The sequence below is a fragment of the Centruroides vittatus genome, unplaced genomic scaffold (assembly GCF_030686945.1).
Source record: "Centruroides vittatus isolate TY-2023 unplaced genomic scaffold, ASM3068694v2 contig_628, whole genome shotgun sequence".
In the NCBI taxonomy this organism is placed as follows: domain Eukaryota; kingdom Metazoa; phylum Arthropoda; class Arachnida; order Scorpiones; family Buthidae; genus Centruroides; species Centruroides vittatus.
In genome coordinates, this window is record NW_027122385.1 from 2871241 (window position 1) to 2889352 (window position 18112).

At 32.3% G+C, this 18112-nt stretch overlaps 1 protein-coding gene across 1 annotated transcript in view; it reads left to right on the plus strand.

Moving 5' to 3' along the window:
• Positions 1-18112, plus strand: part of mnb (minibrain) — a 203939-nt gene that overhangs the window by 116795 nt on the left and 69032 nt on the right. The window contains exon 4 of the mRNA XM_067275557.1: positions 10986-11151. Coding sequence (XP_067131658.1) covers positions 10986-11151 — 166 coding nt within the window. The remainder of the gene's footprint in view (positions 1-10985; positions 11152-18112) is intronic.

The following is an 18112-nucleotide window of genomic DNA, read 5'->3' on the forward strand; positions in this document are numbered from 1 at the left end:
GGGTTGTTCGGAAAGTTCGTAGCGATTTTTAAGAGAAATAAAAGAAATTGTTTTAATACTAAAAATATACTTTTATTCCATGATGTATGCGCCATTGTTTTTAATGACGTGTTGCCATCTATGGGGCAGCTTCATGATACCCTCTTCGTAGAACTTTTCAGTTTTTTCCGCGAAAAACTGATCCACGTGGTTTTTGCAAGCTTCCAAAGTATCAAAGTTTTTATCATGAAGGGAATTTTGTAGAGAACGGAACAAATGGTAGTCTGACGGGGCAAGGTCGGGTGAGTAAGGGGGGTGGGGTAAAACATCCCAGCCTAGTTCCAATAATTTTTGGCGTGTTCGTAAAGACGTGTGAGGTCTGGCATTATCTTGGTGAAACACAATGCCTTTTCTATTGGCCAGTTCCGGACGTTTTTCTTTAATTGCCATGTTCAGCTTATCCAATTGGGAACAATACTTATCAGAATCAATTGTTTGATTCTGTGGAAGCAGCTCATAGTACAGGATTCCTTTCCAATCCCACCAGACAGTGAGCATGACCTTCTTTGGATGAAGACCGGCCTTTGGAGTTTTTAATGGTGATTCATTTTTCTTACCCCACGATCGTTTTCGGCTGATGTTGTTATAAATGATCCACTTTTCATCGCCTGTCACTAAACGCTTCAGAAAAGGGTCATTTTCATTTCGTCTTTCAAGAGAATCACAAATGGAGATGCGATCCAGTAAGTTTTTTTCCGTTAAGTCGTGAGGTATCCAAATGTCATAACGATTCACGTATCCGAGCTTCTTTAGATGTTGAAATACAGTACTGTTTGATGACTTCACTATGTCTGCAATCTCTCGAGTTGTGTAATGAGGGTTTTCATCCAATAATGCTTTGATTTGGTCCTCTTCAATAACAGGAGGTCTTCCTGAGCGAGGAGCATCTTCAAGGCTGAAATTACCCGTTTTAAATTTTGCAAACCACTTTCGAACAGTTGATTCTGATACAGCACTCCCACCATAAACATCACATATCTTTTTTGCTGTTTGTACAGCATTTTTGCGTTTACGAAAAAAGAAAAGAAACAAGTGTCGATAATGCACGTTGTTCGCATCCATTTTTGCAATGAGCCAAATTAAACGCTATTTGAATAATCTTAACGGTTTTTTTGTAACGGACGCGTCTCAAGGTCATTTATCGTAATATTCATTGGTTTGTACAATTCTAATCATTTTTGCGTCAATCGGTGTCTCAACTGTCGGCTATCAAAAATCGCTACGAACTTTCCGAACAACCCAAAATATGCAATACAGAGTAGCAAAATGCGTCTATTAATTTTAACAGGCAACTCTTGGGTTTTATTTTATTTTTAAATTAGTTACTCATTTTTATTATAGAAAATGTTTTCTATGGATGACAAAATTAAAATATTTATTATTAATCAAAAATTTATTCTAGTAGGTTCGGGTTGTTCAGCCGAGCCAAACAATAAATTATTAAGCAATTTCTTCCAAACATGCATTTGAATATTGAATTAAAGTTGGGAGCTGTTCAGAGGCACCATTGTATTTGATCCTTTATATCTGTTTATAGTTAATTTTAAAATGTTGTTAGCAGATTTTTCATGTTATATTCAATTATTTAGGAATAAAATCAATAACATCAAAGTAGCTTCTTATAAAATACAATAATTTTGATTCAAGAGTCAGGGATCACCTTTTGATGTCCACTTTTTGTTGTATCTTTACCAAAATGTCATAAAATCCACTGAAGTTTGTACCTGAATCAGTGGCTTAGCTACATATTCAGTGCCCTGGAGCTGGTCAAATCGGTGCACCTTTTTGTTTCTCGGAAGAGGTCTCGCAAAATTTATTTTGAACATTTAATTTAAAAACATAGCTAATTATTTCAATGTAAAACCTCACTTAATAACAGTTTATTTGAGATTTGAGGCATTTCAACAATAAGATATTCAATTTAATAAATCTTATAATTGAGAAGGGTTGATAATAATAATAATAAGCACAGAGCCCGAATGGTTAAGGAGTCGAAAGCTGAAATTTGGTACACAGTTAAGGTACACTATGCCAATGCACAATAGTAAGAGAATTCCCCATGAGTGGAAAGGAAAACGGTTAAGGATTACCCTGAAGAACTTAGCTTCTACTGTACTATTTTAGATGTGATATTTTGCATTTTTGCGAGAAATCAAGCATATTTTTTTAGATCCATCTAAAAATTTTCTAATTAGTCTCGAAAGAGGGGGTCCTAATTCTTGCACTCAGTGAAAACAAGCAAGATTGCCCATAATCTAATAATCTTAATCTTCACTAGAATTACTTTTTGCCTGAGTAATACCAGGCTCATCTGCTAGTTTAAATATAATAATAAAACAAAATATAATTCTTTAAGTACTGAGTACCTAATAATATTTACTACATATTATATAAACTGTATTGACAAAATGTAAGCAAGTTTAGTTTCATAACAAATACATAATAATACATAAAAAAAACTTCAAAATTGTTTTTTCGCTTTTTTGTTTGCAAATCGGTCAATCACTTTCTTCAGATCAAGTTGACAAGCTATTGTTTTTTCAATTGATATAGTCAGGCGGATCTAGGTTTTTCGGTGCCTAGGGCTTATTTGAAGTCCAATGGGGACCCATTTTTTGTTAATACAAATAATACTATAAATTATCATTATTATATTATTATTAATATTAACTATTTGTACTACACAATAAATGCTCATTGTTAATGAAAAAGTATTAAAAATTTATGGTAATAATTCAATTTTTGTGAGCCCTTGGCACTTGAGGGCCCAGGGCTTAAGCCCTGTTAGTCCCTATGTAGATCTGCCCTTGGATATAGTAACCAGAGTTAAGACGGTGTTGTGACATGCTGTTTCTTAAATAAGTTTTGATTAATTTTAGTTTTGAAAAACTTTGTTCTGATGTCTTTGTCGTCACTCATAAAGTTAATAAAATGAGGCATGCTGCAATAATGTCAGAGAACTTATTTGAGACTGTGGTGTGAAATAAAAGTAGTTCAGCAACTTTGCTTATAGAAGTAATTTCTTTTACCTGACTATAAAAACACATTTTAAATTGAAGCAGTTGTGGTCCAAAACTAGGCAAATGTCGAAGGGGTGTGCAGATTGTAACAATTCTGATTGTTCCAAAATATTTTTATCAGATAATGCAATAAGATATGCAGATGAAAAGCACTTGAAAAGTGTACATAATTGACGAATGGATTCAAATCTAATAGTTAATTGATTACAGTAGTGAACCGAAAATCGGAATCAATTGGGGACTGGGGTTGTTCAGATTAGGGATTTGTTCCGATTACGGATTATGTACGAAAAAATATATTAACCTGTCCGATGTTCAAATTTTTCTCCGTTGCGTGTCGCTTCCTGTTGAATTTTCGTCGATTTTAAGCCTAACGAAAATTTTTATAATAATAATTGAGGCTATCGTATCGTTAAAAATTATTTCTGCATTTTGTACAAACAAAATAAATATATTGAAGAATATAAAAACATGAAAATTATACTTTAGAAGTAAATTTAGTATCAAAAACGTTCGATTCAGCACGACACAGTCCGACTGAAAATCATGCCGATTACCGGGGTGCCGATTTACGAGTCTCTACTGTAATTATTAAATCCAAAAGTTTTTTTTAAATGTTTTTACACATTTTTATTTTGCCCTTTCTAACTTGGCACCCTTATGATTGGTGCTCTTGGAGCAGTTTGCTCCAACTGCTCCACAGTAGCTACGCCTCTGACCTGAATATATAGAAGAATGATTACATTTTATAAGATATTCTCAGTAAAACATATATTAAATCATACTAATAACAATGCAGTTGACTCTTGATAGTGTGCATAAAGAAGAAAAATTTTTAAGTTAATGAAATTTTTGGTTATGAAAATTATCATAAAACTATTTTAGTGAACTTGAAAATATTGCAATACAAACAATATAGTTAGATATTATCATCATATTATTTTCAGGTGCAATCTTAGTACAGGTAGCCTTTGGTTTACACTGCAGTTCTGTTCCTACAAAAGCCAGTGCAAATCGAATCGGCATAAAATGAACCCATATTTACAGTGAGGTATAGGGTTAGGTTCTACATAAATGAAAAACAAGCAAATAATTTTGTTTATTAATACAATATAATACAAAATACATATATTATAAATTTAATTTAAAAAAATGTATTTTATGATAAAATTAAGTGAAATGTTTTCATTAAAATATCTTAAGAAACACAAATGATATTTCAAAGTTTCAAATCTCTTACATTTTTCGGAAAAAAGTATCCATATTTAATTGTTTAGATTTTTGTTTTCTTTCATTAAGAATTTCGGAATATGGTCAAATGGATGCGACGATGCTCCTTTTTACATTTGCACTTCACTCCCAATCGTTGTCTAACTCACAAAGTCCATCCATCAAACTTTCCATAGTTGAAATGATACACTAATCCGACATAGAGCTACAGATGAGCAGAGACACTGATTGGTCAACTCCCAGCCGCCGTAGTGCATATATAAGGTCAGTTTGGGCAGGAAAATTGAAGTTGGTTTCATCTCACTAACAATAGTTTGTGATCGCCGGAAGTGCTACTGCGTCATAAGGTGTTTTCCTGAGTGAACTGTTACAGGATATGAACTATTCGCATTCATCAGCGCTCTGGATTCGGACACCATTTATTGGACTATTAGGTTTAATAACGTTACTCGTGGGTATCTAAACATTTAGTATTTTAATATTAATTTAATGCAAATGTATACATACTCAATAATATTAAACAGAGAAAATAAAGTATTCAATAAAAATCTTTGTTTTAACAAATGTACAATGTCACAGCTCAGTATATACGTCAACACTGAAATGAAAATCAGTCTAGCATAAGGAAAATCGGGGAACTACACCACAAAATGGCAAATTGAGCAGTGGCGTTATTGTGAATTGGCATTAACTGAGGGATACCTGTACTTGAAAAACAATATTTTAAAGTGTGTACTGTAATTGCATATACAAAACATTCATAAGATTAATGAAAATAATCTGTTACACAGGTTTGATGCCATGTCTTGTTGTTTAGTGTTCTTTCTCCTTGAAAACTCAATGTTTCACATGTGACAAGGCTTCTAAAAAATCTCATAAAAGCTTAAGGACTGAAAATCCCATGAGCTTTAAAGCATGGAAGTCTGAAAAGACTTGAATGAACATAAAAAGAACAGATCAGAACAAATTGCTTGTTGATAATGAAATTTACTTTTCTCCCATCCACCACAAGCAGGCCTGCAGGGTGGCAAAAAATGGAACAAGACATTACATTAGAAAAGTATTAATATAATTGTGAATGTAATATAATTATGTAATTATGTAATTGTGAAGTAATATAATTATGGTCCAAATGTTAACACTTGCATTACATACAATATTTATATGGATTTATAGTATTGCAAAATCAAGCATGTGGAAATTGGCCCAAGAGATAACTTTCTTGAACAGCAAGGAATAAACTTGTATGGACTAGTATATGTAGCAGCTTTGCCACACATTCATATTCATCAAAAAAATAAGAATTTACAGTATATTTGCACTAATTTGTAAGGGGTACAAAAATAAGTCTGATGCATAGGTGCAAAGTTACTAGTGGCAGAGTTGTTTTCTCAATAACATAGAATATTTCTTACATCCATATACTGTACTTTGCTAGCTAGTCAGAAGCCAAGATGATAAAAAAAATCAGACTGATGCTCTGAAAGCTCCAGAATAAAATCTAATTATCAAATTTTCATGGATGGTCAGCCCAGATATGTCAGGATCTGTTTTTTACTAATTAGTCAGACCATTGCAGTTTAGCCTAATGTGAGGTTAGCCGATTGGGTGAAAAGATGTCGCGACAGTCGAGCGGTCAACACTGCCGTGTGGGAGTGGAAGGATTTCACGGAGACAGGTTTTCCATCTCAAAACCGTTTAATAAAATAAAAATTTCTTACAATATTTCCTTGAACAAAGGGGTAACACAGCACAAAGCACGAGAATTAAGTCCAGATAAAGTTCAAATGTTCGGGATTTCTTTTCCTACAGTTTGGCGTGGACGGTGAAATGATCGTAGACCCCAAGGCGTTGGGCACGACTTCAGGTGATTTTTCTCCCAGGAACCTGGATGGCACTAGGCGACACAACAGAGAGGTTGTTTCCACGATGTCCGAAAGTTCCCTCCTAATTTTACGGAAGCACACACGTCCAAGATAGGACGAGCCAAGTACTGAGAGAACTAATGACCGAGAACGTCATCTCCTCTTTTTCTTCGGGTTTTATAACTTTCCTTTGAGTCCCAGATCGAACATTCCGATAGGTCGATGTCGACTTGCCTCCGCTCTCTAATTGGTCCCCCCCTCGTTACGCATTGTAACGAGATCGGAACCCCGAATCGTTGGATAAGTCAACATCGACTGACAATTTGATTCCTACCGAAGATGTTCGATCTAAGTACTCAAATTCATCTATTGTTTTAACCTGAGAAGTCCGACTTTCTTGAAAATCTCTACAGACATGCCCTTTTATGGACATAAAACATTCATTTTTCGTTTTCCCGTTTTTTCTTGTTGATGGTTTTTTTCAACATAAATTTATAATAATAATAATAATTATTATTGGCTTCTATTCCAAAACAACGAGAAAAAAAAATTTCTTTTCCTCTTTTCGCACAAAGTCTAGACCCATTTCCAAAGCTTCACACTAATATATTAGTTTAGCCTGATGTATCCATTATAAATGTTCTTGAATAAAGAACTAAACAATGAAGTGAATAAAGAATTAAAAAATATTATACTGTATTTACTATATACATCCTTCTGGTAGAAATATTTCGAAATTTCTAAATCTTGGTTGCTTGTTGTTCTCTATTATATGTATTTTCTTAGCACAATGGTGCCGTTGAGAACATATCACACAGGAAACACTTTCAGAGGAATAAGGTTGGTTTATTGATGTGAACGGATATGCATTTCGGGCTTAACGCCCCTCTTCAGTCCTGAGATAGTGGTAGTTAAACTAACATGACTTGTAAGAAGATATACATGTAGTTGAAAAAGGAAAAAGGAACCAAAAATTCTTTTGGCTCCACACATTAGGATAGTATAACATGTGTTGTGGGGTGTGAAATAATTCTGATGAGATGTACAGAGAACATAGACAAGATATGAGAGGTTAAAAAAGAAGCAGCAACATTGTGCTAAGAAAATATATTTCAAAATTTCTTTACCAGAGCTGTGAAGAAATTTTATGAAGAAATATTCATGATTCTAGACATTCTGATCCAATTCTGTCATCAAACATGTCATTCAATGATAACCAACGAAGATCAACTTGTGAAAGTGGGCATTGACTGAACATTTGCAATACTTTCAAGTTTTTCTGTCAAACAAAATATCAAGAACTGATTTCTTCTTTCTGGAAAATTTCAAGATTTCTCCAAGATTGGAAAATTTATCTGCAATTGACATAAATATAAACAAAATATCTATGAAAAATTGCCAAATGGATGAATTTCTACAACAAAAAAGAAAATATATTTTCTTAATATTTTTACAATATGTACTTTTTTTAATATCCAGCAGAAACTATTTGGCAAACTAGCTTGAAAACATAGTTTGCAAATAGTAGCGAAAAAATTAGTTTTCGCTACTACAGTAGAGCGTCGATAAGTGGAACCAATTGGGGACTGGGGTCCTTCCAGTTAATGATTTGTTCCAGTTTCCGACTTTGTACGAAAAAATACATTAACCTGTCCGATGTTCAAATTTTTCTTCGTTGTGTGTCGCTTTGTGTTGAATTTTTCGTCGATTTTAAGCCTAATGAAAATTTTTATAATAATCATCGAGGCTATCGTATCGTTAAAAATTATTTCTGCATTTTGTACAAACAAAATAAATATATTAAAGAATATAAAAAACATGAAAATTATACTTTAGAAGTAAATTTAGTATCAAAAACATTCGATTCAGCACGACACAGTCCGACTGAAAATCGTTCCACTTTCCGGCCATTCCACTTACCGACGTTCCACTTATCGGCGCTCTACTGTATTTACAAACTATTTTTAATATCCTGCCAAACAGTTTTTGCTGGATATTAAAAAGTTGTTTTTCATTGTACAAATATCTACAAATTTGTATAGTACTGTAACACCACTCTCTCTCCTGTATCCAATCATACTTCTCTAGGGTCCAAGTATTTATTTTACTATAACAGTCTTCTTCTCAAAACTACTGGAGTGAGTAAATAAATAATCATGAACAAAACCTTTTTTAACCAGTAATTGAACTTTAACGTAACTTCCGAATGTTTTCGGCCTTCACCAAGGCCTGCTTCAGGTATTGAACTAAACTGACTTCTAAATTGGAATGTTAGAACAATGATGTTCAACTTCAAACTTTGTATATATCAAATTCACTTGGCTGATTGACTTTGAATTTCTTGTACAGTTACTTTCATGCATGTGCCACTTCTCGCAGTCTTTAAAGTTAATACAGTTGCCCTTCAAGTTGGCTTTATAAATTTCAATGTCCTCCAGGTAACGAATATGGTCTGTTTAAAAGGCCTGCCTAATTAATCTGGTGTACTGGAGGTTCGCATATACTTCCAAGTTGGTGGCATACGTGGACAAGGCGGTGGTATGCCTGTTGTTCACAAGGTCGAATTGATGTTCACATACCCTTTTGCGTATTGAACATATGATTGAGCCGATATAAACTAAGTCCCTTTGGAGTCTGTCATTAAGAGGAATGGAGTACACTGCTGCTTGATCTATTTTATCTTTTGCATTGCATAGCATCTTGTAAATTGTACTGGATCTCCTGTATGTGCTTTCTGTACCACTCTGGTCAGCAATATCTTTCTATAAGGAGTTCAAATGTGGATTGAACTGAACTATGGTGCACCTGGAGCCTGTGATACATTGTTGGCCCCTGTTCGAAGTTAACTGGGTGTTGGAAATGCTGTGCATGGCACTTTGGTTGGCATAGGCGTTGGCTAAACTACATATCATGTTTCTTCTGTAGCTGTTCAACAGTTATATCTTTTATACATTGTAGCTCAAGCAGAGTATCATGCATATTGGTGCAATGAGTGAAAGCCTGTCTCATTAGGGAACGATTTTATGCAAATTTATTTTATACGATTTTATACGAAAAGGGGTCAGACGAGTTTACAGGGATGAATAGTGGTACATGGTCCAGTTTGTAATAAATGCTCATTTCCATTCTGTCCCTATTGAGATGCATGTTGACATCAAAGAAATGAGTATTACAGTTACTATTTCTTTGTAATGTTTTTTACTTTTTATTAAATTACAGTTACTAATTTGATCTAGCTTAAGGGTAACACTGTATGAATGTTAACTGTATAACCGTTGTTCATGCATGTTAAAAACTCATCAACATTTGGCTTAGTCTTCCATAGGTTAAACAGGTCATCTATGTATCTTTTTTAAACCATGATGTTCGGTAAGAACTTAGGTAAGACCTTGTTTTCTAACTGTTGCACCACTAACTCACATAGGTACACCCCATTTTTGGATACTCCCATGGGTACACCCCATTTTTGTAAGTATGTGCTGTTATTAAATTGAAAAACAGGGGTATAGCACATGAGGTTGCTAGCTCCAAAATCTGCTTACAATGCAGATGGCCCATTCTCACTAAGTAGAAGGTCCCTGAGATTGCAGAAGCATGGTTGTAGCTGTATCCCATTGATACAGCTACAACCATCCCTTTACTCATTGTAAAGGGATACGAAATCAAAAACAGTGATGTGGGCAAAACATTCGGAAATTACATTAAAGTTCTATTTAAAATTTATTTTGTATACTAGTACTTTCTATATATTAACAGGACTTATTATACTGGAAATTATGGATGCAGATATTTAGTCTTACAGATCAAAAATAATGTTCTTATTTTTTATCTGTATTTTTATCTATGTTTGTTGTTTGTTTGAATTTTAAATAGAGTTAAAAAGGACACAAAGGCATAATAATTATACATTAAGTTCACTTACTGGTTAAAAAAAGGTTTCATTTGTGATTGTTTATTTATTTTACTTTGTATTAATGAAATCCTTTTCAGACTGCAAGTAAAGAAGCCTTTGTGTGCCCAAAATTATCCAGAAAAGCATATAAAATTAGACAGTTGTCAGAACCCTGTACTTCTAGTACCTTCAAAATTATTTCAACTTACAGTAATACACAAAATGCATTGAACTTATAGGAGTTATAGCTGAACAGAAATTAAACTGTATCTCTAATTTGATTTTTATGACATTCTTATTGAGTGTTATGTGTAATCATATTGATCTTATATATTTTTTCAGAAAAATACAAGTTAATGTATTACATCTTAAATTTTTAAAATAAACTAGTTGATTAATTTATTAGCACCTAATATAAATTTATTTAGAAAAGAGAATTTAATTCATAAGTTAAATATTTGCCTAATTTTCTAAAATGTAAAGTTATATAAATACTTTAAAAAAAATAAAGTTATTAATATCGAAAATATAGTAAGTTTTACATCATAGCTATTGATATTTATGAAGTTCTTTTGTTTGCTTACAAATGTATAAGTATTTTGAAAAAGTGATCATGAGTAAAGTTAAATTTTCAATATATGACAATAATTGTTACAAAAATTTATTTTATATATTTTTCCTAAAAAATATATTGAAATATTTCATTGTAATAATAAACATTAATATTTATAAAAAATTAATTAAGTAAATAATAATAAAATCATTGATGTAATAAGTTAACAAGAATGAGTGGCAAGATATAAAAATTAAAAATTTGCCTCTCATTTCTTTTCTTGCTGTACAACTATTGTAGTTTGCTTTTATGTCCATAATTTAAAAATGTACAGTACATGTATTTTTAAAATAATTTAATATAAATATTGTTTTTTAAATTATTAGGTGGTAAAAGCTTATGACCATGAAGACCAATGTCATGTTGCAATTAAAATTATTAAAAACAAGAAACCCTTTTTAAATCAAGCGCAGATTGAAGTTAAACTTTTAGAAATGATGAATAATCATGAAGGAAATGGTAGTTATTATCAAGTAGGAAAAGACAAAATAGGTAAAATTTATATTTAATTATTCATATTTTGATACTTCGTACTTTTTGTGCATTTTTATATCTTAGCATTTTATGCACTTTATTATATTTTTATTGTTTTAATTATGATATACATTGTAAAGTTTTAATAACATCAATTAGTTTCAGATATTCAGTGTAATTTCCATATTTATCTGTTGTAATGATATGAAATATTAAGAGCCAGTTGCAAAAGTGTAAACGTATGGGATAAACTGCCAGCCGATTTTGGATAGTTAAAATTTATTCTGTAGATCAGTGTTTCTCAAACTTTTTGGACCGCGACCCCCCTTATGCACTAAAAAATTTCAAAGGACCCCCGAAGAATAAGTATGTGTCAAAAAACATCCCGGAGGGAGGGGGTTTGGCTCGTATTTAAATATTTATATTATTTTTATTATTTATATGTGCAATTTATTTAAGTAAAAATTATTTTATATATTTTTTATTTCTATTATTTCTAAACATGAATCCATAGTAAATTTATAAAATATTTGAAAAAATTGATCTCGCATCAATTTTTCAGCGACCCCCCAAATATTTTTCACGACCCCCACTTTGAGAATCACTGCTGTAGATTAACAAAGAAACAGATGGATGGCCACTCTGATTCCAATATAGATAATCTTTATGTACACTATTCAAAAACAACGTTTATCCTAACAATTGACAATATTTTTTTAAAAATCAATCTTATAATACAATATAGCAATTGTAAATTACAAGAATTGATTTCAATTTAAAAAGATATAGTTTTTACATTGTCATGGTTAAGTGAATCATACTTTATGTTACATAGTAATTAATTGTTTCTCATTATAAACTATATACATTAAAACAGCGCCGGATTAAGCCTCTAGCGGGCCCTAGACAAAATTTAAATTGGGGCCCCATTTAAATAAGTTGCTTCTAAACAAATCTTATATAATGTGACATTAGCGTAGCTAGCATGGGTGACACCCGGTGCGGATATCGTGGTGTCACCCCAAATCACACCGTAGTGTCACCCTTTTTAACTCTTTTATACAACACTATTGAATTGTAATATCTTCGCACTCGAGCAACTTGAACGCTACATCGAATATGCGATGTCGCGACGTATAAGTTTAGATTTAGAAAATAAATCGTAACCATACATCAGTACTACCACGAGAGGCGGCCCTAGGAATATTTCTAGATGGTGCGAGAGATCTCGTGGCGCACATTACTTCTGACGCACAGGTGACTGTTGACCTTTTTTTTTTTCAGATAATGGCTAGTCGAGCGGAGCTTAGTACGAATTGTTAAATACAGCCTTTTCTGTCCTATCTAATTTCTTAAATAATTTTTAACTCGTTTTGAAACAGAGAAATCTTCTGCACTGAAGCCGGGCCCCTCCGAATTACGGGCCCTAGACATTTGTCTACTTTGCCTATTCGATAATCCGGCCCTGCATTAAAATATTGTAGTTATTATTTACCCTCCATCTTGGTAATATGATTGCACGGTTAAAATTGTTCAGCTACTGGTTGATAGCTAACCATTGAATCAAATAACTCATGCAATGAGCACAGTTTATTCTTTAGATTAGAGACAAAGTTAAATTTATTTAACAGATTTGTATTTTATTTCTGAATTACAGTTTAAACTTCTTGTATTATTTTAAATTAATAATCCAAAGCAGTGGTTCTTAACCAATATCAAATTTTGAAATTATCTTATTAGAAATTTTAATAGGAATGCCACAAAATTTCCAAACTAATTAAAACTAGGTCTAAAAATCACTTTTCATATAAGAGCATCTTTGATGCAGCACTGGCTTAAATTTGCTACCAAATATTAAGAATGTACCACTAGGTCAAAGAAATTGAGAACCACTGATGTAAAGTATAATGAAGTTAATTTAATAAATAAATGGTTAAAAATTGCAGTAATGTTAATTAATATTGCTTATTACTAATAAATTATATAACTAAAATAAAAACATAATTTACATAATCAGTAACGAATTATTTCTATTACTAATTTATTATTTATTAGTAGTTGCCACCAGCCGGTTTTTAAATTCATGGTCCAGATTGATTATTAATTTGTCCAGTTTTAGTAGCAATTGTGAAATTATGATAAAACAAAATAAATTTATAAAAATATTTGCAAGTACAGTCAACTCTACATAAGTCGACACCCCAAAGGTGTCGAGATATTTGGAAATGTGTCAAGTTATCTGATATGACGACTATAGAGAAGTTGGAAAAAAAACCACAAAACTACAATTAGGAAAATACAGTAGTGCGTTATACAGTAGTATAGGCTTACAATACCTTGTGTCCTCCATTTACAATTACTCTGTAGATGAAAAACTGAAAAATTCGTTTAGTGTTGTTTGTTTTGAGCACTTAACTGTCTCGACTTTCTTTCTCAACGATCATGAACGCCTTGAAAACATCATCTTTGCAATTGTCAATTGTTGGCAAGTAAAGTCTAAGGATTCTTAATGCCTCTGGCATGAGAAAATGCAAAATTGGATTCTGGTGTATCGTTGATGTAGATTGTATATTTTCTTTTTGTTTATCTGTTGTTATTTTATACATAAAAATACATAAAATGTTAAGGCGTTTTTATTAATATGTATATATATATTAATATTATTATATTATTAAATATATTAATTATATATTAATAAATAAATTGACTCCCCTCCTGAAAAAAAAATGACTTGCAGAAATCATAATGATAGACATAGACATAGACAAGAAAATAAACGAAATACAAGGAATAAGGTTTTATAAACGTTACATAGATGATATAATTATATACAATACTTCCGCAATCACAATAGAAGAGATAAACATGCTTATAAACAATATACAAGATAATATCAAGTTCAAAATTGAAGAGGAAGACAGTATACATAATGATCTAAATTATCTAGACATTACGATCAAAAGAAATACAGATAACCTTGAATTTGAACCCTTCAAAAAATGTTGCACTATTACAAAAACTATTAACTATAATTCTCAAATACCATTATATATTAAACAAATGTCTTCAATATGGAGTACAGGAAAATTAAAAATAGAACCAGCAACTCTATAAATATACAAAAGCATTTAAATAACTTAAAGAAGAAATTCATTCTAGAAGGATACCCAAGTCGACTTATAAATACATGGGAAAAAGAAATAGAGGAAATAATATCCAACAAAAAACAGATCAGTAAAGTAAAAAACCCTGATATAAAATATACAAGTTTTCCATACATAAAAGGATTATAGAGAAATAAGTAAAATGAGAAATAAATATAAAATTAGCACCAACATACAAAAAACTAAAATCTTGAATAACAAGTAAAAGAAATGAAGAAAAATCAAAAGAAAATATAGAAGAAATAAAAAACGTAGTCTACCAAATTCCATGCACTTGCGAAACTCAAAATACTTATATATGGTGAAACAAAACGAAAATTAAAAATACGTATTAAAGAACACATGGCAGATATGAAATACCATCGAATGCAATCAGTTTTTCATGATCACTGCCTTATAAATAATTGCAACATTGAAAAAACAACTTAAAAATTCTATTTAAAGAAAAAGACACGTATAATAGAAAATTCAAAGAAAGCTTAGCAATAATAAATTCAAAAAATTGCATAAACAAAAATCTAAGTATAATTATAAATAAAAACTGGTTGAATATATTATAGTTTAATTTTTCTATCAAAATACCACCAGAGGGCTTTGATTCATCTCAAAACCACTCTATGTGATTATGCAAATGTTCAGTGTAACGAACAATAAGAAATATCACTTCATTCTGCAATGTCTAATTATACCAAACAATTGAGAAGAAATTTACCCGAAAGAACTTTATAGTGAACTGAACAAGCCTAGAAAATACACATTCATTGTCTCCGATAAGAGAATAGAATACAACCAACTGTAAATTTTTGTTCTACTTTGTGTATTTTGATACATCGTTTTATACATTGTTTTACTGTTTTAAACAGATATAAAAGAATTTTATAATGGTTCTATAACCATCTTATTCTTCAAGTTTGTACAGACTTAAGCATGTACAAGTGCCATATCGGGGGGCAAAAAACTGGTACCTGTAAAATATATATGTGTATTTTAGATTATTTACGCAATTTATTTGTAAAAGTAATTTTAATGTTGTATATTCTATTCTTGTTTTTAGTTGACTGATGAGGGGCAAAAGCCTGAAACGTGTAAAATCAGTTACCGTATCAACTAAATAAAGGTGGAGTCAAAAGCCAAGTGATTGAGTTAATAACACAATCTTGTGTTTAACAATTCGAATAAGCAATCTAGCACAACATGGTTTCTCTACAACTGAAAAAAAAAAAGAGTTTGCACCACATGTGCAGAGTGAATTCATTTTTTTCAGGAGGGGTGACGACTTATAGGAGTGTGGGATAGCAAAAGTATGTTGATTTATCCAGTGGTGACGAGTTAAACGATGTCGAGTAAACCGAGTTTTTTAAGGTTAATAACATTAATGTCTATGTAAATCGGCTGGGACCAAAAAAATTGACTATGTGAGTGACGAGTTATCCAGGTGTCGACTTATGCAGAGTTGACTGTATATCCAGCACCATATTAAAAATCTTGTAAATAAGATAACTTTTATGTTTGTTTGTGGCCATACTGGCGTACTAGGAAATGAAAAAGCCGACTTTGAGGCTAAGTCAGCTTCAAGGGACTACACTCACACCCTTCTCTCACGCAGCAGCCTTAAAAATTATATTTATTACAACGCTATGCAAAAGTGGAATCAACAATAGTTGAGCAGTAAAACTGGTAGAATAACTTTATTTTCCTAGTGTTGAATGCAGGTTCTCATCACACTTAGAGATTTAACGTTTGCTACTGTTCAACTACTTACTGAGCATGTATAACTGGGCAGAAACTGCCTCTTGCTTTTGCTCTACAGAAAACCTAGACACCGTCGACCATATGATCTATTATTGTCCAATTTATGATCAAGATAGACTTATTCTGAAATTAGAAATCTTTACGCTTGGTTTCAGGTGGCCATATCCATTCAATAAGCTTGTTTAGAAGCCACTGTTTGGTGATTTTTACAATTATGTTAAAAAAATATGGAAGATAAGACTCTTTATAATTTCTAGTTTTACATTTTAGTTTTTACTAAAAACCGAATGCTAATTTAGGTTTACTTTGTATCATGTATTTTGGTTTATGTATTCTTAGTGTTATACACCCATAGGAGTAATGCACTTATTCAAATAAAATAAAAAATTAAAAAAAACGAGAGAGACAACTACACGGCCTTTCTCCCATGAAAAAAAATGTGTCTGCTAGCGTTATTATTCTATTATGTCACACTTGATGGCATTAGTACAACAACCATTCTTAATAGAAACTGCCAAATTAAAGCCAAATTGAAAACTCCACCACCCAACGAGATCAAAAAATAAAAATAAGAATATTACGTAAGACGAGATCTATTACCCCCTATCCCTGAGTAAGAAATCGTAAGAAATCCTTGACCCCCACCCACCCTAAAATACCTTACGTAATTTATGGACGGCCCCTAACATCCATTTTATCACCAAGCTGTAGTTTTATGATCTGGTTTTGTTATGTGATGTATATCTCTTTCTTTTGACTTAAATTATGCAAACACCTAGTCAGAATTTCTTAACTTTGTTGACAATAATTACTAGGACACAGTGTACCTATGGGCAGTCCATTCTTGAAACCAGACCTACAGAGATTTTTAAATGAAGTGAATGGCAACCCATTTGGACTCATACTGCATCTGGAATAAGAAAACATGGTGATCCCTTGTCACCTACTTGACAAGGGATCACCATGGAAGAGAAATCAGTCATGAAAAGTTTTTGAAAAAGTAAAACATCTGTTATCAGCTGTTGATGCACTTCTAGTTCATTTTGATGAAAGGAAGCCAATTATTCTCATCTGTAATGCTTTCCAACTTGGGGTTGGAGTTGTGTTCAGTAATGAGTTACAAGGTGGTGTTGAAGAACCTGTCGCATACTATTCTAGTATGCGACAGATTCTCCAATTCCACTTTCATGTTCTGAAAGATGTTCTGAACACAGTTGACCACTGATATGCACAAATCAGTAAAGAAGCTCTTGCCATCATTCAGGGTGTTAAGAAATTTCACAATTATATGGATACAAGTTTGAAATTCACACTGCCCATATTAACACCAAGATTGCAACAGTCTCTGATGTTGAGCTCTTACAACTACCATTTTGTTTATAAACCAGGCAAATCAATTTCTCATGCAGATAGACTTAGTCAGTTACCTCAGCCATATAGTACTGTACAAGTGAGGAGGCATCACTCAATAAAGTTTTTTTTTACTTCCAGAAGCACTAGATAAACCACCACTACAGGTGAAAGAGATTGCTGGATGACTGCCTTAGACCCTATACTATCATGAGTTTTCACCTGGCTGTGGAAGGGATGGTCGATGGCAAACATAGATGCAGAATTTGTACCATTTATCCAGAGGAAATTGGAACTCTCAGCACAGAGGCTGCTTACCATGCAGGTGCAGCATTGTTGTACCAATGAAAGCTCAGGCTCACATATTGGCCATATTTCACGATGCTCACCAAGAAATTGTTTGAACTAAAGTTCTGTCATGCAGCTATGTGTGGTGGCCAGGCATACACAAGCAAGTAGAAGAAATAGTAGATGCTTGAGATACATGTCAGCAATCTGGACACACTCCACTCAAAATGGTGATATTATGGGATTGTCCGAAGAAACCTTGGTCAAGACAATAAAATAAAACACTTACTGGAATATAAAAGAATGAAAACAAAACACCTTGGTATTTCCAGCAAACAAGTAAAATTTAATAAAATAAAAACGTTTTCGACTATTTTTAATAGTCCTCTTCAGTTAGACTCTTTAAATTGAAATGGAACATAAAG